Source organism: Nilaparvata lugens, chromosome 11, assembly GCF_014356525.2.
Source record: "Nilaparvata lugens isolate BPH chromosome 11, ASM1435652v1, whole genome shotgun sequence".
Lineage (NCBI taxonomy): Eukaryota > Metazoa > Arthropoda > Insecta > Hemiptera > Delphacidae > Nilaparvata > Nilaparvata lugens.
The window spans coordinates 30,834,474-30,862,468 of NC_052514.1; the positions used below are offsets into that span (position 1 = coordinate 30,834,474).

At 33.1% G+C, this 27,995-nt stretch overlaps 1 protein-coding gene across 2 annotated transcripts in view; it reads right to left on the bottom strand.

Moving 5' to 3' along the window:
- Window positions 1–8,168: 8,168 nt before the first annotated feature.
- Window positions 8,169–27,995, bottom strand: part of LOC111058289 (elongation of very long chain fatty acids protein 6) — a 32,201-nt gene continuing 12,374 nt past the window's right edge. For both annotated transcript variants that reach the window (XM_022345799.2, XM_039438150.1), the window contains exon 2: window positions 8,169–14,020. In XM_022345799.2, coding sequence (XP_022201491.1) covers window positions 13,459–14,020 — 562 coding nt within the window. In that variant the 3' untranslated portion in view covers window positions 8,169–13,458. The remainder of the gene's footprint in view (window positions 14,021–27,995) is intronic.

The window sequence follows — 27,995 nt, forward strand, 5'->3', positions numbered from 1 at the left end:
ATGCAGGCATTTCTCTGGAATTCCCGGAAATGAAACTATTTCAATAATCTGTGGAAATTTAGAGTATAATTTGAAATGCGTGAATTGATTGTTTTGTAACTTATTGGATTTGGGATTGGGTAGAGCATATATTATATTTGGGACTGCATTGAATAGGATAGATGTAACTGAATATACTCTTATTCAAATATATAAATTCAGGAAAAAAAGGTGATGGAGAACTATTGTAATTGGGTAGAATTCCAAGTAATAAGTTCCTTGGTCATGTATTTGAATTTAGATTGAAAATTAATGGCACATACAAAGTTTTCTTGGCTTCTATTGATAGGCTATACTGATAAACGGAAAGGCTCAATATTTATATTAACTCATCAATGACGATTTATTTTTCACCGATAAAATTAAACCTGTGTTCTGTTAAGAGTAAATTACCGGGTGCCAAGTTAGAGGGGCACCAAACAGGAAATGAAATTTTACCAAGTTCTCTAAAATATTATGATCGATTGGAGTAAATCTGTATTTGAAATTTTTAATCTAAAGGAACAGTAATATAATATTAATAATAGTGATAGGTTTGAAGCCATCCAAAAATGAATTATTTATTTGGTTTCTTCAATGGAGCTAGATTCGAACAAATGCCTGAAATGGAATTAAAGACCTATGCTAATGAAATGGCTGTCACCTACCAAGTAAGTGGAAACATTTGAGTACCATGGATTGGATTGAGGCCCTAAAATGAAAAATGTTACTTCACTCTAACTTTTGGTTTATATTTGCCAAAACGGTATCCATGATGCCTATCCCGATATAACCAAAGCTTTGAGAATTTTTCTTGCAATACCCGTGTCAGTTGCAAAAAAATGAAAGAAGTTTTAGTAAACTGGTAAACTAGAAAACAACATCAGGAGCTTGGCAGGACAACAACGACTAACCAATTCGGCCATCATATCAATAAAGCACAAAATAGCTTCAGCATCTAGGTATCTATTATGACTACCTAGCAACTAACTTCAGCAACTATCTTTTGATGACATTGTTGAAATATTTGCAAAAAAAAAAAAACAGCAAAAATTTTCATTTTAAAGCTTGTTTTGGGCTTTAATTCGTCTGTACCGTATATAAATTGATTTATCATATATAGTTTGTGAAATTAAATTATTATCATTTGATAACTTATATTCAGCACTTACTTACCATACCTCCCTCCTTTTAGACAAAGAGTTAATCAATTGTGAAAAAATAAGATTAGTCATTTATATTTTGGATCATTGGTACAGTATATCAAGATAGTTGAGTCATTGTATATGAGTCATGAGGTATCGGGCCTAGGGGGGGGGGCACCAAAATTATTTCTTGCCCCGGGTTGATTACGGCCTGGTTACGTCCCTTTAAATTACTATAATGCCCATGTTTGGTAAACTAAGTTTGATGTTATATTATATGTTCAATAGTATAAACTGTGTTTGAAATTAATATTGAAGACACAGTTCACAGAATTCTATGAACCCATAAGAAAATACAGTTTTATGAACTCCTTCAGCACCAATGAAGCTCATGAGAATCAACAAACATTTCCACTTGGGTAAGACGGTACGATATAAGAGAATGTCTCAAGTTAAAAGTTTCAACTTATTGAACTTTTACCACTGCTAATTAAACTTTAATTAGTAGCAAACGTTCAAAGTTTTCTGCTTTTTTGAATAAAGAAAGAAATTTTGAAATAATTTTTAAATATTTGTGTTGCACTAACTTTGAGTCAATGCCAATCAGGTAATTAGAAACAGTCATAAATTGTAAATCAAATGAAACTATAATGACGTAACTTATTGATTATTGATAACAGTATTCTAGTCAACGAAAGCTAAAAAAGGGATTGTAGAAAACACTAAATATGCAACAATTTTACTTTGGGGATTGACGTAAGAGTGGTTAAGAAAAAGGTTCACATACTAAATAATGAAAGTCCTACAGGTACTAACAGTCATTTATCTGGTTGTGAGCCCAGAATTATTTACGTTAAGAGGAGGGGGGGAGGGAGGTTGGAAGAAGCAGGTACCAATGTACCTGCTAGAATACACTATATACCTAGAATACACTATGTATTCTAGTTACCTTGGCAGGTACCATTTTTTTGTATCTAGTACTGTATTACTGTGTGTGTTGTCTTGAATCAATTTTGTAATTACTGTAGTTGAAATTGAATAAGCTTCGGAGTTTCAGGTGAAATGTTGATACTGATACTTTTAAGAGAATTTTCTACTTGACTTAATCACGAATGCTGAGCTGCGGGATGAGGGTAAGGCGATTTCGAGCAGATTTTCTATTATAATAATAGTCACTCTCCCGTTTCCTGGGTTACTGTGTTCCAGTCTTGAACCAGAAAAAAGGAAATAAATCCACAATGAATATAGGCCTATTGTAGCCTATGACTCGAATGCTGTAAGCTGTTGAAGATGAAGCAAGGTCCCCAGCATTGGACTTTTCCAGTACTATATGATATAAGCTTCATGTTATCATATAAGCTCAATTAATAACAATACAATTATTGATGTTTGAGAAAAAAAATCATGTAGTCCTAACCAATTTACCAAAAATTCTTCTACCAACACAATTTAATTTTGTATTTATTTATATCACAAGAACTTTGCTTCCATGAATTTTAAATCTATAGTTGTAACTGTTGAAGAATTAATTCTTCAATTAGCTACTTTATGAATCATAAAAACCTATCTCTTACAACAAATATCTTGATGAAAATTACTGTCAAGAATACAATAATCGAGCTAGTTTAAGAATTTATGAGCCTCTAATACCATCTTTGATAATTGTTATTTTGATACTTGAATAAAACAAGACTGGTCACTTGGTGTCCTTGCTACGTTCTAGAGCAGGTTCTATACCAGATTTTGCCATTTAATTTACAGGTCTTTGAATATTCCTAGGTATTAGATACAGGAATTAGGAGTTTCTGAATGTTATGAATTTGCGATTAGAGGTTAGCCTACAAAGAAAGCGTTATAAGCGTTCAATTATAGGTATTTGATATAAGCGTTCTGTAAGCTGTATTTTTGGAAGTTAGTATTCAATCAAATACCAAATAGCCAATTGAGCTATTTTTGATAAGCAAAAAATGTTTAATGAATATTTTCTGTCATCCAGTTGTCCTTTCAGAAGGTAGAATTTGGATGGTAGAATAACATGACAACAGAATTGAATTTTGTAGCCAACTACACAATTTCTAAAATATTCAATACATTTTCTGCAATATCTCTTCATGAAAAGCAATAAAAATATTTATTTTCAATGTAGACTCAGACTACTGAAGATTATTCTAATCTTAAAATTTGAAGGGATGTTGAGGATTAATCCAGCACCTCAGAAAATCATTTGAACAGTTATTATCCCTGGATTCAAATTTCAAATCGTTATCGATATTCCAAGTTCATCAAATAAAAATAAATTGATATTGTGGAATTTTTCCGTACTAATTAAAAAAAACATTGGTCACATCCACATTATTGATTAGACTTGTACACACAGGACTGCAGTCTAGTGACTGCAGCTAAAGATGTGTTGGTTTCAACACGAGGCTGCAGTCCTGTGTACAATTCTATACCTAATGTGAATATGACAAAATAAAACTGTTTTCATTTCCAAGTTCAGTGTTTTCCAATAGTTTTTATTGATGCAATGGTGTTTAATTGAACAATGTTTTTGAATAGCTCAAATGACAAGCTTCCCACAGTCAGAATTCATAGTTTGAGACCTTTTAAGTTGATTAACTTTGATTATTCCATGTCTGAAACAAATCTGCTGCCAAAAGAGCTGAATTCACTTCAAACTGTCACCATTGGTTGAATGGTAAGCATTATATAAGGGATGCTGACAGTTTGAAGTGAATCTCACTGTAAACTGTACGATCCAAAAAGGAGTCTCAAAAATATTATTAGTAAATATTGGTCTCAAAAATATAATAGTTTAAAAATATCCATGATTAATTGAATCTTATTGGTAAGATTCCATCAATACTATCGAATCTATATGAAGTACGGTAGTAATTATTATTTTAGATGCACCTTATCAAGTAGCATAATCGATTTGTATGCTTAGCGGTCGTCTATTTGTGAAAGCTATTAGGTCTGGGACACAGCGGATGCATGTTTTGGTCGTGTGTAGAGTTCTCACACTTGATTCAGCATTACAGATAGCAAGCAATAGTCTACACAAAAAATCATTCCAGACTTTGGATAGATGTTTAGGCTATTTAATCATTATCGACTTATACCATTCGTCAATATTGTTTCTATCAGTTTTCAGTAAGAGAGAAACAATTAATTCTTTCAATTGTTTGTTATCATAATTATTGAGAGGAATCAAAATAGATTATTTATTTTGCTACTATACATTAATGTGATAACACTGACTTCCAGTTGTGTACTAATGTTTGGTTTAGAATTCACCTAAAACTATCTTAGTCCAGTCAATATAGACACAAAAATGGCCATTTCAAGAGCAAGAAATGTTTTTTATAATAACGGATTACCGAGATACATAGCTTTAAATATAGAAATTGGCCATTTTTTAAGTGTTGGAATATGGGCTTAAATACACTCAACCATAAAATTTCCATTTTTCGACCGAATTCGACTTATGATGCATGATTTTGGACCGCACTGACGAGCCGAGAAGAATGAAGTGTAGTACGATGAAATCTGAGAATTGTGTCAAAAGTTATATGTGTTTGAAATGTTGATTCCTGAGGTGTCCTTATGCGCGCCTCTCCACATGAAAATACTGAAATGAAGTGCATCTAACGGGTGATTCTCATAGAAAATAATCTCATGTCATTGTTCGAAGTATCAATGTGAGAAAAATGTAGTTGGTGATGATAGTTGAAGCTGAAAATTAGGTGTTCTTCATAATACAAGGAGCATTGTTGTCAGGTGTACCTGGACATCTAAATGAGATAGAGCTCTCTACCTGATTTCAGATTGTAGAGCACAAAAATACGCCCATAGAGAGGGATTTTGGATTATAAATCTGAATGGTAATAATCGGAAGATATTATTGATAAAAAACTAAAATTCATCAGACTTGATTTTTCTTCAAATTTTACTCATTTTTGGAAAAACATAGCTCAGTACTCATTGGAAATAGAGCTCCGATTTTTATTCAGAGTTTTATAATCTAAAAAAAGCGAGAGCAGATTTTTCTGTCCGATTACTGGATTTGGTAGAAATAGCTGAAAACTGGAAAATGAACAGAAAATAAGAGGTTTTTGGGCCATTCTGTATCTAGCACAAGAAAATTTTGCCTGAAGAAATTCGTTCTGGACTTCTCTCATGTATCCAAAAATAATATATTAGAAAATCAGAACTACAATATAAATTGCAAGCACCAATGTATATCGTGACTGGACTATCTTTCCATTTATACAGGGTGTTTCAGAAGTAGTGTCGAGAATTTTAGGGTATTGTACCTGGATGCTAGGAGACTACAAATGTCATATTTGAAGTGTCCAAAACTCAGCGGTTATCCTTATAGCTGCCATTTTGTTTTTTTCACTTAAAAATTTTTATCTCGAGAACGAAATGTTGTATTGATCAGAAATTTGGCATGAATATTTATGCTATAAAGACTCAACTATAAAAAATAAAAAAAAAAATTTCGTTGAAATTTTTCAAAATGGCGGCCATTTTAAATTTTTGATGGCGAATATCTCGAAAACCGTCCATTTTACAGAAAATTTACAAGAGACAAAAAAGTTAGCAAATTTTTCACGATTCCAATGATACCTAATTTATTAAGATTGGTCGAAGAATAACAGAGAAATTAATTTTTTTCGTACTGCATGCATGACCACTTTTCACCATTTAAAGATCAATATTAATTTTTTTTATAATTTCATGAAAACCGTTCTTATTACAGAAATATACAAGAATAACTTTCCTCCAAATTTTATTTTACATTGAAAAATATTAATTTCACTCAAATCGGTTCACTGATACTAATGCAGCAATTGCTCAAAATGCCGTCCTTCAACTTGATTACACAGTCTGCACCTTTCAATCATGGACCGTCGAACTGCTATAAAAGCATTTTCATCATCTTGAATGGCACCTGCTGCAGCAACCACTCTTGCCACAAGGTCTTCTTCGTTTTCTACTGGCGTGCTGTAAACAAGGTCTTTCATATGGCCCCAGAAAAAAAAATCTAAAGGGTTGAGGTCAGGTGAACGTGCGGGCCACGGTACTGGTCCACCCCGCCCAATCCACCGCTGACGATAGGTCATGTTCAGAAAGTCCGTAACAACATTTCCGAAATGAGCAGGGGCACCATCATGTTGAAACCAAATATTATATCTGTTTGCAAGAGGCACATCTTCCAAAAGTTCTGGTAGTATGTCTCTTAAAAAAGTAATGTACGTGGGAGAATTCAGACGATTAGGAAGAATGTATGGTCCAATCACGCGATTACCTAAGATACCCGCCCAAACATTCAGCGAAAATCTATGCTGATAACCACGCACTTTGACCTCATGAGGATTGTCTAAGGCCCAGACGTGACTGTTGCGAGAGTTGAAGATTCCTTCTCTTGTAAAGCTGGACTCATCGGTAAATAACACATTTTCTAGAAAATTTGGTTGGATAATGTCTTGCTGAAGAAACCAACGGGCACAGTTTACTCTTGGCTCATAGTCGCGTTCAACCAATGAGTGAACTTTTTGAAAGCGGAAGGGGTGAAGTCTTTCCTTGTTTAGTACACGCCACACAGAAGAAGCACTTGAATTGATTTGCTTTGCAACTGCTCTCGTACTCGTTCTAGGATTGAAATCGAATTTCTGCAATACTTCCTCTTCAAAAGCAACATTTCGAACTGCTCGAGGCCTACCAGCAATTACCCTGTTCCGTTCAAATGAACCAACTTCTCTCAGCCGATTGTGAGTTCTTGTGAACACCTTGTCGGAAGGGAGACGGCGGTTTGGAAATGCAGCTGCATACATTCTTCTTGCTTCGGTCGCATTGCCAAGAGCTGCTCCATACATGAAGTGAATATCAGTGTACTCCAGCGAACTAAATCCCATTACAATAATTAAATATTTGTGTAGAAGCAACGTAAGAAAATATTGAAACTGGAAATTTAAGATAGAAATAAGACCTAGGAAACGTGAGACTAAGAAATAGGAAGCACTACATCTGGTTCTTTACTTTTAATGAAACAACAATACTTTTACAAGACAAACATTATCATCTGAAAACCATTGTAAAATCATCTGTTTGCCCATATGGAGCCATACCGAGTTTCAAAGCTTCATCTTAAATACATCTGGAATTAAAAAATCAATATTGATCTTTAAATGGTGAAAAGTGGTCATGCATGCAGTACGAAAAAAATTAATTTCTCTGTTATTCTTCGACCAATCTTAATAAATTAGGTATCATTGGAATCGTGAAAACATTTGCTAACTTTTTTTGTCTCTTGTAAATTTTCCGTAAAATGGACGGTTTTCGAGATATTTGCCATCAAAAATTTAAAATGGCCGCCATTTTGAAAAATTTCAACGAAATTTTTTTTTTTATTTTTTATAGTTGAGTCTTTATAGCATTAATATTCATGCCAAATTTCAGATCAATACAACATTTCGTTCTTGAGATAAAAATTTTTAAGTGAAAAAAACAAAATGGCAGCTATAAGGATAACCGCTGAGTTTTGGACACTTCAAATAATATGACATTTGTAGTCTCCTAGCATCCAGGTACAATACCCTAAAATTCTCGACACTACTTCTGAAACACCCTGTATATAACACGTGATGCATTTCATTAACCAACGGTCATCTTGAACAAACTTCAACATACTCAGTAAAAAACTGAAAAGTGTCAAATATCAACATTATTTCTTTGATACAAAAAATTATTAGGTTTCAACAAACTTTACTGGTACCTTAGTTCAAAAAACAATCAAAATACAATTAGTGTTATTGTACTAAACATTCCAGTATATTTTAATGAATTCTAGTTATTATGACAATCAATATGTGTTTTTCATTATATCACAGCTAGCAATTATAAATTTGGCTACCTACTATTGAATTAATTTTTAGTTTTCTAGCTGATAGTGATGATCTTTCTAACTTATATGTTTTAAAGAGGAAATAAAAACAGTTGTAATTGAAAACAATTTTTATTGAAAAATAATGAAAAAGATCAGAAACAATTGACACAATAAATAAGTTCACAGGGAATGGCTTGAAGGTTCTGCTTTTTTAAGTAACAATCTAGGAAAGTTTAATCAGGAATAAATAACAATTTAAACAACGTCCTTCAAGACACCTACGGATTTAGAAAATATATCAAGTGACATTACATCTTTACTCGAATTTTAACCAACGATTCTTCACTCTCAACTTTTACAATATGTTCACTTACATAATCACTCAAATATTACTTATGTCCATGCAAAGAAAATCAATTTAAATAAGTTGTCAACAATAGAAACTTTTCTTAGAAAATGTTTCCGTAGACTAGTTTTTCATATCATTATTCCTAGGCTATAATTTGTAAAACTAGTTCATTCTTATACATTTGTTTTATGCCTTTGTTGAAACTTCGATCATTTTCAAGTAGATTTCACAATAACATTACGATTTCTATAGTAGAAATTACAGTTTCATTATTTATTAAAAAGTCAACTGCAATCATTATTTTATTAAAAACATTATAAATAGGTACAATGCTAATAGAATGGATATCAATAGTATTTCAACAGTACAATAGTGGCCTTTCATTAGGCCTGGCTTTCCCCATAAAATGTTTAAAGGAAGCCATGAATGGTGAAGACTAAAAATCTAGTTATTCAACCGGAATGAAATATTTCAACTGTGAATCAGTTTAAAAAAATGACGCAAAATCATCTTAAATTAACAAAGAAATAGTAAATTGATTCACTAGAATGACGCAGAAAACAACAGGCTAGCTAAAACAAAGATTATTGGAGCCAATATAATACAAGCTTTATCGAAGTCACCTCACATACTTAAAAATTACTATACAATAAATAATAGAAACAGTAGTTTAATTGAGAATTCTAAAATTTTAAGATTTCATGCAAGAAGACATAAAAAGCTAAGGAAGACGAAGAATAATATTTTTAAACAACCTTCAGAAACCACAGTAAACCGATTATATGAAGAGAAAGCTTTCACAGAGTATTAGGCCTATACTCAATTTTACAGTGAGCAAGGATTTACAAATTTTTCTTCTCCAAACATTATAACCTTAATTCCATATACTGTCCTATGGACTACAATTTTAAACTTGAAAATTTGATGAAACATTATGCAAAAATGCGTCTCTTAAGGCAGATTATATTATAAATCACTATTGCCATTAATATAGGAATGTACATTACAAATTGTAAAATAGGACTATTTCTATAAATACGAGATTTGTTTCATACAAATGTGTATAAAAATCTTCTACAATTTTTATAAACTAATGTTTAAAATATCTAAATAAATGCAGTTATCCTGATCGGCAATCGGAAATTTTTCAACAATATTGTGCGTTGATAAACAACAAATATTTTCTATAAGAAACTAAATTTGGTGAAAAAGGAAGACTATAACAAATATGAAACATTTTTAAAAGTTTTTATAAAATCAAGGAATAAAATACTTTAGTAGTTTATGATTTGACAAGCTATTCACTAATGGTAGATGGACATAATCATTATCGCATAGTCATAGAGTGGAAAGAAATACACAATCGCACATTACAAAATTCGTATAGAATCTAACGAAAACAAAGCTTATTTACAACTGCCATACATATCAAACCCACAAACAATTTCCAACATTTTCGGAAACTATCTAATTTTCCAGTGATCAGAGTATTTAGAATATGGTTTCTATTAATTTATGTAATAATAGTTCTATAATATTAATAAAAAAGTAGAATAATTTACAATTTATCATGTTGATATTGTAAGGATTAAGGATAATAAATAGAAGAGAATATGTCTAACTTGACAATTTTTTGAGATTTGTCAATGAGATGTTGAAACAGCGTTGTTTCATATTATTACCAGACTCCAGAAGTCTATTTAAGTAACGATAATGTGGGTGAAGATTGACGATTCGAAAAGGTTTAGCAATCTCTATCTTATTAAGTAATGCAACTCACATATTCAATTACAATGAATGACACACCACTAGTATTGTACTTTGATAAGATAAAATCTCAATTCACGTACCAAATGCCAAGTTCAAACTCGAGCTAACATTATGCAACACAGCGATTTTATAAAGTTATTTTATTGTAGTCTTCTAAATAATCTATTCTTATAAGGAAGATAAGATTACAAAGAAAGCGTTGCTCAGCAACAAACAAATCTGTCCCTGACAATTTTTGTAGATGAATATATTTTGAGGAGCTGTGCCTTACAATCTAATAGAGAATGTTGGTGTATGTAACATTTTTACTTTCCTTGCCTTATTGCCATAGGGTTTGCTTTCCAAAAAAAATAAGGTACCCTAATTTCAAGTTTTCTATACGTTTCAAGGTCCCCTGAGTCCAAAAACATGATTTTTATAATTTGAATGAAATCTGTGTGAAGCACAAAATGAAAGGAAATAATTCATCTGTTCGCTTAATAATTGAAAAGTATTACTCCATTGTTTTACAATGCTTTGCTGATGATTCCCACAAAATTCTCTGACTTGTGCGTGGGTAACGAGGGGGTGGTGTCACAATAAATGCCAGACAGACTGGGAATAGCACCCAAGACCAGCAAATAGCACAATAGACTGCAGTTGCGACGCTGCAGCCCACCAGACTATGCCGACCTGACTTTTTACACAAAATAGAAAGAAATATTCTCTCAAAATAGAAAGAAATATTCTCCTTTCTTTTGTGCATTTTTCGTAAAAGCGTCCGTCAAAGTTCTGAACAAGAATGCCAAGATCATGAAAGAACTTAAGAGAAATAGTGTAGTGACTTTCTAGAGTGTGATTCACTTAAAACTGTTCGCATTTGTTATAAATAGATGAATGAGATTGGTTTTGATCTAATAAAAGCGCCCCTTCCATTTCTGGTCGGGACTCTGTTTGCATGTATTAGCTCTAGAATTACCACAGTTATCCAAGTAATGGATTGTACGATCCAAGGAACCATAACTGATTTAATGAGCCTTTTGCGGTTTCACCTTAATGTGGCTTGTACTGAGACTTGCATGGCTTAATCTTTGAGACAAGCATATGACTACTGGCAATCAATGTTGAGTTTGAAGTGAATGATAGCTCATGTACTGAAAGCAGCCTGTGGATGAACAAATGTATTGCAGGAGCTGACAAAATAGTAGGCCTACCATTGAACTCAACTCCTAGATATTAGCAAAGAGAGACTTGGCGTTGTTGCCATGACGTTTACGTGTGCGATGAGGCTGTTCTTCCATGTGGCAATTTTTTAGCAGAGGATATGTCCACATGAGCTTTTAGCTAGTGGATGGATGATTTTATAAGATGATCAAACGCGAGGTAGGTAGATAAAACGTCCATACCTACAGCGGGATTCGAACCCACGACAAGGTAGCACTAGCTACTGAGGGGGTGCAAAGTCTTGTCGCCTGCTCAGGTGACACATCAGGTCATCAGATGTGGTAAGGTTATTCTTCAGCAGAGTGACACCCCATATGCGTAGTCAGGTTGCCTTTCCAGTTGAACTTCTAATCACACACATCACATGTATATACACTTGCTCAACAACTTTCTTATCCTCCATTGCAACCATCAGGACCTGCGTAAAATGCCTCATTTAACACCGTGCTATTCAAATAGCCCAGGTCTGTGTGAAAGACCTCACTTGAAACCGTGTTGTTCAAATCGCCGCTGGTCGATGGGGGTCTCTTCATCATCGATTGGCGTTTTTGAGCTGAACGATAATTAGCGGAACTCCAGATGTCCGGCGGTGATTTGTACAACACAATGTGTCAAGCGAGACCTATCACATATATCCGGACGATTTGAACAACACTGTTTCAAGCGAGACCTTTCACTCAGACCTGGGCTATTTGAATAGCACGGTGTTAAGTGAGGCATTTTATGCAGATCCTGAGATGAGGATAACAAATGTGTGGAGCGAGTGTATACATGTGATGTGTGTAATAAGACGTTCAACTGGAAAGGCAACCAGACTACGCAATACAAAGTTATTTATTATAACTTTGATATTAATCATTAGTTATTATAATTATTAGTTATCAACTTTTAGCTGTGTATGACGATACACAGTGCTTAACAGTTACTTCAGGTGGTGTTATCTATCTTGTATTTTTGGAAAATATATCCTATTAGTTTTTTAAACTTCATGTTCAGTACACTGCTCACTATAATTTACAGTCCCTCAAGTTTCCTCATGATTCTAGAACTTTCCTGTAGTTCAGTTTCTCAAGGTACAATAACTGTGGGATTTCAACTAAATCAACATTAAATTGCAAGACACAACTTTTTAAATAAAAATAAGCAAATCTACAGATACCGTTACAAGTATGTAATCAACACTAGACTTTGTTACACAATCTACAGAAGTTTCCAACCAAAGCAATAAGAGTAAATGTAGAGTATACTCTATAACCTTAGTTAGAAACCAGAAAATACTCTCATAAGCAACTTACAAATCATAAGTTAGTAACTTCAAACACATTGTGAAGTTGAAAAGAGTGAACATAGAATTAAGTGTAATCTATAAACATTGGCTTTAAATCTATAATATTTCCCAAACTGTTGTCAAATCATAAGTTACTAACTTCCAATGTGCAAGTTAGTCTAGAACAATTTCAATCCTGGACAAGCAAATTACTTACTTTTATACGATCAGTTACTAACTTCAAATACAGTTGCTATTTCAAACTTGGACAAGCAAGTTAGTTTCCACCAATAAATATTTCGAACCTGGATTAGGAAGTTACTACATTTTGAAGAATTAGTATAGTAGCTTCAATTGTGTAAAGTTGCTATTTCAAGGCTGGGCAATGAAGTTACTTTATTACAATCAGTTATTAACTTTTTCAAGTTACAGTTTCGAACGTGGATCAGAAAGTTACTATATTCTGAAGAATAAATTATTAACTTTATTTATGTAAGTTACTATTTCAAACCTGGACAATCAAGTTGCTTTCTTACAATAAGTAACTAACTTTCAATGCTAAGTTAGTGGTTTGAACCTGAGTTAGGAATTTACTACATTCTGGAGAATCAATTACTAACTTCAATTATGTAAGTTACTATTTCAAACCTGGACAATCAAGTTGCTTTCTTACAATCAGTAACTAACTTTCAATGCTTAAGTTACTATTTCGAACCTGGATAAGCGAGTTAGAAACGTTCAAACCATGTCACTAGTTCAACCTGGACCAGCAGGTTCCACAGTTTTCGATCAAATTACTACACATTCACACACATTATTGAACTTTGGACTTGTCGGCGCCATTTTGACTGCGGTAGTTGCCCGGTATACTTTCCGGCTGACGTTTCTTCCAGTTGGGATCTGGGTTCATGTAGGCTTTGTAGAAGAATCTCGCGAACAGCACAAAGTAACTGAAGTACATGGCGATTGAGACTTTAACGTTAGTGGGTGACACGTGACAGTCGACGTGACCATCCTGGAGGTACTGGGCGGCCCATATGTTGACGGTACACCCGACAATCATCTGGGTTAGTTGGAGAGATGTGATGAGCATGGCGAAGTTTTTGGGCGGGTTGTAGCCGAGGCATTTGAGCGCATAGTAGCCGTACATGATGGAGTGCACACAGTAGTTCATGACAATGAACCATCTGGCCGAAGCTGTGTACTCGGTGTAGGAGAACCACGAGTAGAGCAGCACTGTGATGTGGTGGTACCAGTGCAGGAAGATGAGCGGCTGTTTCCTCAGCACCACGAAGATGGTGTCGCCCAGTTCTGGCAGCTTGGACAGCACAAATAACCATGTCCAAAAGCCGGATACACGGTCGTGCATTATGAAACTGAAACACACAAAAATAATAATTAATTTAATAATCATAATTGATAATTCATTTATTGATTTAAGATACACAAATATTCATTATAAAGTTGCGTACAGAAAATCACTTCACTTATATGGCTACTTTTGTTCAAATTAATAAAAACAATATAAACACATGTAGTACCCTTTATTAAAAACTTTAAAAACGTTTAATAAACTCATTTTTTTAATAAAGGGTACTACAAGTTGTTATATTGTTCTTATTAAGTTGCGTACAGACTCGAGCGCCACAAACACGTGTATTTCAATTTTCATCAGCTCATTATATCTGTATTTGCACAAAACCAGTAAGATAAAGATATAATACATATATACAAATGAGTAAGGAGAAATGACAATGGTGGTGTATCAGTTTCAATACAGATACGGTAAGATACATTTGATTAAAAGCGAAATGCACGTGTTCATGGCGCATAAGTCTGTATGCACCTTGATAAACAATAATCATAAGTAGTTATAAAAGAAATAATGTATGAAGTGAGCGAAAATTCGAACTTTAATAAATTTTGTACAATTTTCAATTCGATCAACAAATTTATATGCACTAGTAAAATAGGTTGGATTGATAAAAATTAAGAAGATTTCATTTATCTATTACAGTGAGTACAATCATAACATTTTCAGAAGTGATAACAAGCTGAAGCCTAAAACTGGTAAGCCACGTTAACACCAGAATTGTCAACAGAATGTTACTTTTCCCATTATTATAAATACTATCAGATTGAACAGAACTTGGCAAATACATGATGACACACCTTTTGTTTGCCAAGTTATGTTCAATCTAAAGGTGCGTACAGATATACGCGCAGCGAACATGAGCAATTCACTTTTAATCAGCTGACTATATCTGCATTTTTACAGAAACGGTAAGATACAGATATAAAAAGCTTGGCATCAGCTGATTAAAAGTGAATTGCTCATGTTCGCGGCGCGTAAATCTGTACGCACCTTAATGAAGTTCATAAGGACGAGAAGATGAACATTTTGTTGACGAATTTGGTAAAAACGTGTCTTTACTACACAATTTATAAAATACTGAGAAATACAGGATACGAGAGTCACATTTTGAAGTGAATGACTCACACTCTCAAGCCAGTAACATACACATAGATTTTTGCCGTCCATGTGAATTATATCAGATTAAACGGAATTTGACAAACATCGTCTGTTTAATCTAATAGAATTTATAAGGACGGCGAAAAATAGAACGTCCAAAAATCGATGTGTGTGTAAATAGCCTAATAGTGAACTTAAAAATTCAGAGGTAATTAATATGAAATGTGAAACCTCAATAGAATCATTCTGTGAAAGCTTATTCGCAAGCATGAAACTGATAAAACGTCAAAGAAAGAATTCCACTGTTAATAAAAACAGTAGAATCAAATGATCGATTTTGGAAACATTCTAAATTCAACAACGATAAAAAATACCCAGTATCGATAAAAAATCTCGTAACTTTACAGAGCTAAGAAAACTTTCGGGGAGAATAGAAAGGATGTTGAAAGCATGACAGCCGAGTAATAAAATTACTGAGCTGAGTGCATCAAACTAGAAATCTCATTACAATGATTTCCACTTGGATTAGATCGAAAACTCAAGATTCAGTCTCTTTTTTCAGCTAATTACTTGTATTTCCAAGAAGATTTCTTACGCACTCTCAATATTTTGTTACTTATAAGAAAGATAATTTTCATATTATTGAAAAACTATTAACCAATAATTGATTACTGACGAATGAATAAACCGAGTGTCTAAAGACTGTAACCGAATAATATTCCGATTCTCCCATATTATTAATAACATGAATTTCACGTCCTGATACAAAAAAGTATTAATAAAAACTCCAAGAATAAGTTATTCAGTCTAAATACAAGGATAAGAAATAATAATGAAGTTATTAAATAAATTATATCAATAAGATTCCTATACCTATACCAATATATCATTGCTTCGTATTCAACGAATCCTGACAGTTTCAAGTGAATCTGACATTAGCAATGGACAGCAATCACTCTGTGCCATAACAATTATTATTTATGATTGCGGTTACGTGAAAAAATGCATAACACAACAGTGAAAGTAATTCATTTCCAAGCTCAGTGAGTTTCTACCGCAAATTATTGTAAAAGTAGAAATTTGATGGTGGGAAAACGATTCTGCTAGAGCTAGAGATTTGAAAAAAATACTTTGAAATACGCGTTTGTGCTCCCTAAAGTAATAGAGTTCGCCTATGACTGCAGACAAGAAAATTGTATTTTGCTTCAAACAAGGCTTCTATCTGAGCTACGACCTTTCAAAGCATCCACAAGAGCCCAAAGTCTCCTATTTCCTATGAAATTTTCAATTTTGATTTCCCATTTTCATATTGAGAGTTGGAAACGATAGAATTAAATATGAACCTTGCATTCCATATGCAACAGTCGATATCATCTTATGGTTATTTAATGCTAATGAGAAGAAGATTCAAAGCCAAGCCTTTATAATTATATCAGAGTATAACTATTTTCAGAGGCCTCTTCTATATAGTATATACCTATATTCAGCTTGTTTAAAATAAGATCCTGAACGATAATAATTCATTGTTCGGTTTTCTCAGACGTTACTACAAGGCCGTGCTCAGTTCATAATGCTCGGTTTTTCTTGATACAGTTTCGGTGCGTTTTTAGTATCATTCTAAATATTTCCTCATTTTGAATTCAAATTTTGGCTCAGTTCTATGACCTTACTCTGGTTATTGGAGTCCTATTCACTGGTGAAGTATACTGGAATATACTATAGAAGTATATTGGTAACATTTTTATGTATTAATAATACTTTTATTATTCTATATGAAGAAACAGTAACTATTAATATGAACAATGATAAATTGAAATAAATATTCAGAGCCTATCATGAAATCATGCATTATCATAAAGTAAATGAATATTTCTGTCATCTCTGGTATTGTGAATTTGTGATACGAAAGTATTTATAATAGTTTTGCCATCTTAATCAGTTTATGTTCAGTCATTCACCAATTTTTTGAATGTGAATCTCCTAAATGAACAAGTAATTAATTATTGGTCATTGAATTACACTTATAAACTATATTGAACAGTATAGAGTTAGTCGAGAATTTGGAGAACAAGATTAGAAACTAATGCAGAAAATGTAATCCCATGAAATAAAAATGGGTAAGACAGTTGTTTTAAAAGACGTGATGTCTTCGTGATACAACACACATAAATTTTATACTGTATTTTTCAAGATTTATATTGAGTGGAACTTATAAGATTATACATGGATGAAATATGTGATTCAACTTATCCTCCAAAAAAAAATTGAGCTATTTCTCAATTTTTGTGATCACCATCTTTGCAGTACTTCAGACTAAGGGTAACTGTACAGAGTTTCAACCTGTGAAAGGCTTTCCACATCACATAAGTTAACTGGAGCATATTTGAACGGAATGTTTAAAGTTCTTGAAGCGTTTAATGGGCCAATTCGTATTCGCTATTTCCACATCTTAGTTTTTCAGCTAGGAGGAATATGCATCTACTGTACGTAGAAAGATTGTAGAAGATACGAAAGCCTTCTACTGTACCCTAATATTTCCTGGAGATCCTATAGAAAAAATAACTTATATAATAGAAAATTAACTTGAAATTTAATATTAACCCAATATTCAACCTTATATTTCCTGGATATCCTATAGAAAAAATTACGGTACTTAAATATAATGGAAAAAATAACTTAATGCGAGTGTACGAAGATTTATTCATACTTGATTTCTCCTCTCTGATAAATTTAACTCAATACTTCTTCAAGATTTCTTGATGTATCTTTGGTCAATTTTTACTTGATCATAATTATTCATTTATTCAAAATTTTACAACTGAAACAGCAGGTGAAAACAGCGAAATGTATAAATGTAACAGGGAATCATAGTATTGTCAAAAAATGTGCTTCCTTAACGCAAAAATAAAATTCAAATATAATTAATATTACTGATACGGTTTTTGGTGAGATATAGTGATATTATTTATCCATAGTGAAGACACTAGAATATTGCCTAATATCACGAATTTATTGAAGAATATACACTTTTACAGTATTTGGTAAAATACTATAATACTAAAATAAATAAGTATTACAAAATACTGTAAAAAGTATATAAAGTATTTATAGTTATACTTTGATATAATAATTGACCGAGCGAAGTGAGGTCTAAGATTCAAGTCGACGGTTTGGCATTTCTCTTAATGTTTAAATGTTTGGATTTTTATATGTTGCGCATTTACGGCGAAACTCGGTAATAGATTTTCATAAAATTTGACAGGTAAGTTCCTTTTTAAATTGCGCGTCGACGTATATACAAGGTATTTGGAAATTTTGCATTTCAAGGATAATATAAAAGGATAAAGGAGCCTCCTTCATACGTCAATATTAGAGTGAAAATCAGACTATAGAATTATTCATCATAAATCAGCTGTCGAGGTGACTATAAATTGCATGCCATGACGCATGCAATTCAATATCTCAATGTAACTTGGTAAAAAATTAGCAGCTGTGTAGACTATAAATTGCATGCCTAACAGCTCGTCTGGGCGCCTAGATGTCTTCTGGTTTTCTCGCGCTAAATTCCGGAAAGCGTTATATGATAATTAAATCTTGTGTAAGCATGATCTGATCAAATATATAGTTAGTGTATCATTTTGGATGTGCTTATGGTTTGGGACGTCGTTATAACTGCGCGAGGTCTACGGTTCACAAAACTACTAGTTATAAAGGTATGTTTTTGAATCTTCTTCTCATTAGCATTAACTAATCATTAGATGATATCGATTGTAGCATAGGAAATGCAAGGTTCATATTCAATTATTTATTTTTCCTACAGTTACGTTGAAAAGTGGCCATTGCTGCACTGATTACAGAACGCAAAGAATCACTTTTCCGCTCTAGTGCGGGAAAAATTTTTCTGCACTCCAGATTTGCAACAAGGCAACGCAAAATACTTAGTAGGTTATATGGAGCAACAGTGCAGCAAAATCAAAATGAAGTTGGTAACAGTGACTGGGCTGCTAGAGTGAGCAGAGGTGCAACGAAGCACAACGAGCAAATTATTAAGTAGATATTATAACCAAGGACAACATTTTTATTCAATTTGACAATAAATTAAGGTTTTTATCAATAATAAAATTACACAGAAAAACATTTGATGCATTTCAGGCAATTTTACCCATAATTACCCACTTTTCATATTCAATGGTAACTGTAGGAAAAACTTAATGTGAAATACGTGCGCAAAGTTCCTCTGCTGCACTCAAGAAACCATTCCGCCCTCGCCTACGGCTCGGACGTAAACGTTTCTTTCGGTGCAGCAAACTGTCACTTTGCGCACTAGTTGCACAAATAACTATTCCAACTCTCAATATGAAAATGGGCAATAATAGATCCAAATGGAAAAACACTTTTTACAGTAGGTTTGTAATTTTTCAATAAATTTGTGATATTATAAGACAATGATCTAGTATTTTAAATTATAATTTATACCAAAAAAATGCCGTTTGCATTTCACAAAAATTTCATTTCACGTTATTGATAGGAAAAATAATATGTTTTCAGCAATTCAGCACCAGGAAAGTTACACAGTATACTACGAGAGAATTAACACCTATACTTATAATTAAAGGTGTAATTCCAAATTGGTTCATAGGTGTAGTTTCATAGGCCAATATTCAGGCTAACGCTATCAACGGCCAACGCATCCACATTTATCAACACAGTTTATAAGTACAGTGATACAGATACAGCAGAACCTTAGTATGTTATCTTATCAACAGGCAATTGTTATTAGACGTAAATCCAGACAGAAAATCAATTGAGCACGAGCTGACCTATCTATTGACCTTCCTCACACCGATAAATTGTAATAGGGCATTGACAATGTCTATTGGAGCAGGCCTGCCTAATAAATAGGATAATGAACTGCGGTCAGGGGTCAGATGGAGCCATTAGTCGAATCTCAACCGCGGGTCAGCGCTGCATTCGAATTCACAAACGGACAATTGACTCACTAATTTGCCATTTGAATATGTATCACTTGGCATATTGTGACGAGCATCCACTTGTAAGCAAGCAAATCGGGTTGTGTCCAATATAATGGAATGGATACAGCACAGAATGAAAAGCGAGGATTTTGCAACACCGTTGCAACAATTAATTTATGGAATTTATGAATGGAGAGCATTGTATTCAGATAACATGTAAATTACACCGTAGAGGGCCGTGTTTACCAACTATTGTACCAGAGACAACTGATACAAGTATCTTTACTCTAATTTAGTAAAGTAACTTTACTCTTTTTATCAAACAATATCTTTACTCTATGTTGATACCGAGCTTAGCCAAGCAAGCAAGGTTTCATTACCTAGACACTGAACAATAGAACTTATAGTTCCAATTTTTTATTAATTCACTAATCTAATCTGATATGACCAGCTCAAATTAAAGCTCTAATTACGATATGACCAGCTCAAACCCTCAAAACATAGAGTGCCTATACGAGTAAATAATTGTTTTGTGAAAGATATGATATGAATATGAAAATCAGTGTTTCAGAAGAACATGTTAATTCGTCGATCCCGGCTGCCTAAAAAGTGAAATACCCTGAAATTGATCAGTTGCGAGGTGCGAATGAAAACTCTGACACCAGACCTAAGCCTGCCAGGTCACACTAAATAATTATTATAAATATAAAAATCCTACATTATCATGAAAAATGATGAATCAAGTAGGAAACATGAAGTTTGGAACATGAATAGCCCAGTCAAATAGTCATTATAATGCGCTTCGACCGAACAAAAATTAATGTAATTGATCACTTTTGAACAATTAATTACGACATATCAGTCAGGTATTTATAAATAAAAGTTATTAGCTTCATGTTATTACCTGACTGCTATGTCGTAATTAATTGTTCAAAAGTGATTATTTAACAAGCAGTTCGTAATGGAATCAAACATTGAAGAATGTAATTGATTTTATTGTTTTAGTCGGTATATTAGGGGGATGATAGTAAGAGAGTAAGTAATATAAATAATAATAAATAAATAAATAATTTTATTCATGGAGGCAACAGTAATCTATGGTTTCCCATCAAAATTTCTGAAGGCATAACTTTTGGCAGCCTGAAAACCACGACATTTTCCTGTTTTTGATTATATCTCCAAAACATATTGTTAAATTGTTAAAAACTGAGTTACCGTATTTTGTGATCAACGATTAATAGAAAAGAATGAAAATTATTTTTAGTGAGAAAATTAAGTAGGAAACAGAAGTTCATTACTTTGTGCAACGATTGATATGAAAATAATGATATATTATCATGATAAATGTTTCTTGAACTTCAAACTGCATGCAAAATCACGTCAATTCCAAGTTATTCTACTTATTCAGCGGGCGTGGCGTGGTTGAAAACTTTCCAGCCTACCCGATAATCCGAACAATTACTGTGATTGAGCATCGAAGACCGACTGGATAATTAAAAGCCCATCAACTTTACACTGAGATTCATTTTAAACTGTCAGCATTCCTTATAAATACCATCAATGCTCCCCATTCAAATCCATTGCTGACACTTAAATCTACCTGCAAACAGGAATTGACGGAAGCCGATTCAAAAATTGCGTAGTTTCAGTCAACAGGTTTCGGGCCTGTGCGTCACAAATACCAGTCCAATCTTGTTGCAAACTGTCAGCATTGCTGGAATGGGAAGTGTTGAGGGTACCTATGAGATTTACTGACAGTTCAAAGTGAGTCTCACCCAAGGGATTGTTGCACTTTTTGCAACGACAACACGAACAAAAAAGAAACAAAATTTCCAGACTCAAGGAGTCATTCCAGTTTTGGACCGGCTTTTCAGAATTGGCCAGAGTTATGACTTGAGGCACCTCACTGACATTCAACACTACTCTGCCGCAGATGACGATTCAAATGCTAAGGCCATATCCACAACATGGGCATCCAATGAGCTGACAATATGTTAATCAATTATTAGCTTGATAGTACATTAGCCTAGTTATAAAACTATCTAGAACCACACGAGATTTGATAGTCATCAAATAAGCTGCAAAGTATTTTACGGTTATCTGACAATAAAATATGCTAATCAATTGACAGTTTGGTAGTACATTAGCCTAGTTCTAGAACTATCTAGAGTTAAATGAGATTAGACAGTTATCAATGATAACTGACAATATTTGCTGATTCGTTGATAGTATGGTAGTAGATGAACCGTTCCAAAACTGTCTAGATATAGAAAGTCAACTAGTTCTAGAAGATAGACTTCAATTAATCTTCTTGATACTATGCGAGTTTCAAGGGATTCAATACACTTGGAACTATCATAATATTGAGAAAATTATTAGTATTTTCTAAAGTGATATAACATTTATGGTAAATATCATTAACAAAGTAATGAATAGTTAATCTGAATCATTTGCTTTCTGTGAGTCAATATCAATGGGAATTATCTTGATATTCCAGGAACAAGTTATAATAGATGTACTGTAAAGAATGATTCGAATTATATGTGATTCATATCAAGGATTTTCTTCAATCTACGTTTCAAATCAAATACATAAGTAGGCCTATATTTGATAATATTATTATCAACTTAAGTAGCTTTATCCATATTATTTACTCAATTAAGAGATCGATACTGTACTTCCAATTTATTATTTATTATTACCGGTACTGTATCAATTGAATTCTCATCATATCTCACCCTGAAGCGAATCGAATAAAATGTAGTATTATTGAAATTTGTCATCCATCAAGATAAGAGAAACATATTATTCATATTATAACTTCAGTTATCACTTGATTTATGGTGCAGTATGATAATTGAACACTCAATTTTCATAGTACAATCCGATACTTTAGTACTAGAAATACTATCGGAATACAATACACTTCATAATATATCAATACTTAATATAACAGGATACTGTGGAATACTATCAGATGAAGTATTTTAATTATTTCCTACGAAGTGATGAGGTGACCCAAGTTGCATGTTGAACAAGGAAAGTGAAACTGAATCACCTACTCTGCTCACCGGATGAACACAGAGAGCAACAACTTCAACATTTTCCTATTAGCTTACATAACTTCCTTCAAAGCTCACTCGTCTACAAGTTGACTCGGAAGATATGGGTGTGAGCACTGGATTTCAATTACCACTGTACGATCTTCAAGTTGCCAGAATTGAGAGTATGAAACTAATACTGCTAGTCAACAGTATAGTGAGATACCTTTCAAACTGAGAGCAGTTATAGAAATAAGTTATAAGGAATGCTGAGAATTTATCTATGGAATATTGATATACACAATAACAATTGAATATTAATAATGCCTCTTCCATATGCATCCATGCATATTATTGAGCTGGATTCTCACATATCAGTATTATTGAACGTGTCCAGTACAGTAATAATATTATTCCCACAACTTCTAATGGTACTTTTCACAGTCGTTCGGCCGTGCTGAGTAAGAATAGTTCAATCAGAATATATGGAATAGTTATTTGTGCAACTAGTGCGCAAAGTGACAGTTTGCTGCACCGAAAGAAACGTTTACGCACGAGCCGTAGGCGAGGGCGGAATGGTTTCTTGAGTGCAGTAGAGGAACTTTGCGCACGTATTTCACATAAAATTTTTCCTACAGTTACCATTAAATATGAGAAGTGGCTGATTATGGGTAAAATGATGGCTGAAATCCATCAAATGTTTGTCAGTGAAATTTTGTTATTAATAACAACTTAAATTCATTTTATTTTAACGCATGGAAATTAATAATCGATTATTTACTCAGAATGAAAATTAAATTAATCCAATTAATTTGAAAATTTTAATCATTTTGAACGAATATTAATTTCTAAATATTTTTTCAACCAATCAATTTATGAATGAAAAAATATTATTTGAAATAATGAATAATTCATAATATTCAAAATGTATAATTTAATGAGTTCTCATTTTTATTTATTTGAGAATCAGAAAAAATATAGATGGAACAAATTCGCATTCAAAATACACGCCAATAATGTCAACAGCTGATTGGGATGGCTGCAAGATAATACCCAAAGTATTAAGAGTACGCAGAGTAATACTTTGCGCACTAGAGCGGAAAATTGATTCTTTGCGTTCTGTAATCAGTGCGGGAATGGTCACTTTTCAAGGTAACAGTAGGAAAATTATATTTTCATTGTGTTGGTCACTTTCACTGATACTGATTGATATGTGGGATTCCAGATTAAGGAGTTGCAAAACTATGCTCAATTCGACTTGAAATAAACTAATTCAGTTATCAATTTAGCTTTCAATCAATTTAAAATCAATTTGTATCTATCAATTTAACTTTACACTACACTCGTACATTTGCATGATCTGGACTTCTATTCAGACCAATAAACTTGGATCATGTTAGCTTCTACTTGATACAATCAATCAAGAACTTTTATTTGTAAAAAATTGGGAGAAGACAGTTTTGGGCTATGCCTGTTGTCTTCTCCCAATCATATTTTAATTATGATTTGTGATTGTGAATAAAAAATAAATGAATGAATGAACTCAACCTATTGAAAGCCTTATGGAAGGAGCTTTTTTTACTAAGCATTATGCTCACATGAGCTCTAGGCTTGTGCGTGAGTAATGATACGGATGAAGATGAGAGATGAGTGGACCTTCTAGGTGGGTTCCGAGCCACTAAAGCAGGAAATTCTCCCTCCTAAACAGAAATGTTGTCTACAGGTGGTTTACCTGGGTGTAATTGTGGATGTACTGTCCATTTCTATTGTAAGTTTTGGTGAAATAATAAGATAAGATACTATCCATTTCTACTGTAAGTTTTAGCGAAATAAATACATAAGATTCTAATATAATGTAAAGTATGATGAAAGTTCACTTGATACAGTAATGTATGCATTCTTTAACTAGAAAGTAGGCTACTCAAATCTCAATTGAATTTTTACTCATAAATAGACATTTGTGAGTTGTATTAGGAGAAATGCTGTTATTTTCTATAATGTTACATTATGTACACATATAGCTTGAGGAAAGGCAGACCAGGCTAATGCCCAAAATCGTCCCATATAATTATGTAAGATTGGAATTATGTCTGTTATGTATAATACATATTATTTATTCACACAATAATTACACCATCAAAATGATAGGGAAAGGAAAAAAAATAAGGTAACAACAATTGCACAAACTAAATACCGTATTCCAAGTACAATAATTAGAAAGTGATTAAATGGAATGGATACGTAAGCCTATATTGCAAAAATGTATTTTAAGGTTACTCATCATCAAACCATTTTTTGGAAACTCAAAAATATTTGAACTATGAGGATCACATACAAGACACCTAGGAAAACAAACCTTGAAATACATTTCATGTTTAGCAACAAGTATATTTGCGTGCAAATCTGCGAATACCACAAAAAACAGGGACTACCAATGACATTGGGTAACAACTGTCAACTGTCCTACGTGCTTTATTACAATAATTAACATTTTGTTTCGGTTAATAGTTAGTGTAGTGATATCCACTCACACTGTCAGAATTCCCTCTATAAGAAACATTGATGCTTTCCATTCGAACTATGCTGGATGTTTAGAGTGAATTCCGCTTTACAGGCTACCTGCCATTCAGTACAAGGAGTAAACGCCATCTAAAACACTAGTGAGGTTCTTATCACATGAATGCTTCCCATTTAAACAACGCTGACAGTATATAGTGAAACTCACTACACAACATCACAGTGTGATTAACATAAAACTGCCAGTATTCCTAGTTTAATAACATGAATGCTTCCCATTCAAACAATACTGACAGATTGAAGTGAATCTGACAACACAACATTCACTATCAACTGTCAGCATTCCTTGTGAATAGCATCAATGTTTCCCATTCATCCAATGCTGTCAGTTCAAAGTGGATTTCACTATATAGTCCTCATAGATCACTTCTTCTATGTTGCAGAGCTGCAATGCATCTCGCGATTACTTCACAGCTCTTCGATTGAGAGCCTGATTGTAGTTTTTACTCAACTGACCTACATTCTAGTCAGCTGTTACCAGAGGAACAGGCTCCATGTATATATGATACACAAACATATATATGTATCATGTAATCTGTGATGAATGGTGAGGTGGTCTCTTGAGTTGAGTTCTATAGGTTCGTCAACAATAGGCCTATGTCTGAGGAATTTCTCTCAATAACTTCAGATTAAGTTGATGACAACCTTATTAGTTGATTCAACAATAAAGTCTTTCATGGATTAACAATGCATGGTGTGATCGGTTTGCTTTGTATCAATAATGCTTCAGGAGTGTCTCGATAATTCATAATAATTTCAAATTAAATAAATATTTTAATTATTAATCAAAACGATTAAAAGAGTAATAATTGGATCAACGATAGAAGACTCATAGATTCACAACACATATTGTGATACGTTTGCTCTGTATCAATAATGCTTCAGGAATGTATCGATGATTCATAATAATTTCAAATTGATTACATATTTTAATTATCAATTAAACCGATTCAAAGAATACTGACAGATTGAAGTGAATCTGACAACACAACATTCACTATCAACTGTCAGCATTCCTTGTGAATAGCATCAATGTTTCCCATTCATCCAATGCTGTCAGTTCAAAGTGGATTTCACTATATAGTCCTCATAGATCACTTCTTCTATGTTGCAGAGCTGCAATGCATCTCGCGATTACTTCACAGCTCTTCGATTGAGAGCCTGATTGTAGTTTTTACTCAACTGACCTACATTCTAGTCAGCTGTTACCAGAGGAACAGGCTCCATGTATATATGATACACAAACATATATATGTATCATGTAATCTGTGATGAATGGTGAGGTGGTCTCTTGAGTTGAGTTCTATAGGTTCGTCAACAATAGGCCTATGTCTGAGGAATTTCTCTCAATAACTTCAGATTAAGTTGATGACAACCTTATTAGTTGATTCAAAGAATAATTGATTCAACAATAAAGTCTTTCATGGATTAACAATGCATGGTGTGATCGGTTTGCTTTGTATCAATAATGCTTCAGGAGTGTCTCGATAATTCATAATAATTTCAAATTAAATAAATATTTTAATTATTAATCAAAACGATTAAAAGAGTAATAATTGGATCAACGATAGAAGACTCATAGATTCACAACACATATTGTGATACGTTTGCTCTGTATCAATAATGCTTCAGGAATGTATCGATGATTCATAATAATTTCAAATTGATTACATATTTTAATTATCAATTAAACCGATTCAAAGAATAATAATTGGTTCAACGATAGAAGACTTTCATCGATTCACACAACACATAGTGTTGTGATACGTTTGCTCTGTATCAATAATGCTTCAGGAATGTATCGATGATTCACAATAATTTCAAATTAATTATACTTTTCAATCATCAATTAGGCTATATAGTATTGTTTGATCGAATAATTTATTATTGGTTTGGTTTTAAGGTTTATGATGAATGAAAATAAAAAAATCTTACTAGAGTAGGGCAAAAATCAGCAACACTCTGTAAAAGATGTATTTTTTGTTGACGGATGCTGATTCAAGATTTAGGCTGTAGGCTTGTGCGTGGGTAATGCTGTACGTACGATAATGAGATAAATGAACCTACAGTTCTAGGTGGATTACGAACAACCGATAAGTGATTTTGAAGCATATAAAATGTATGACAATAGATCTAGAAAAAGAGGATATAGTGCGCTTTGTAGTTTCTATTTTTCTATGGTAATAGCTATCATTCAAGAGAGACTCAACCAACGAGGGAACCGACAACATAGGGCTTATCTTATTCTCTCTCCCTCCAACTTTTTTTAGACTTTGGTAGTTGGTAC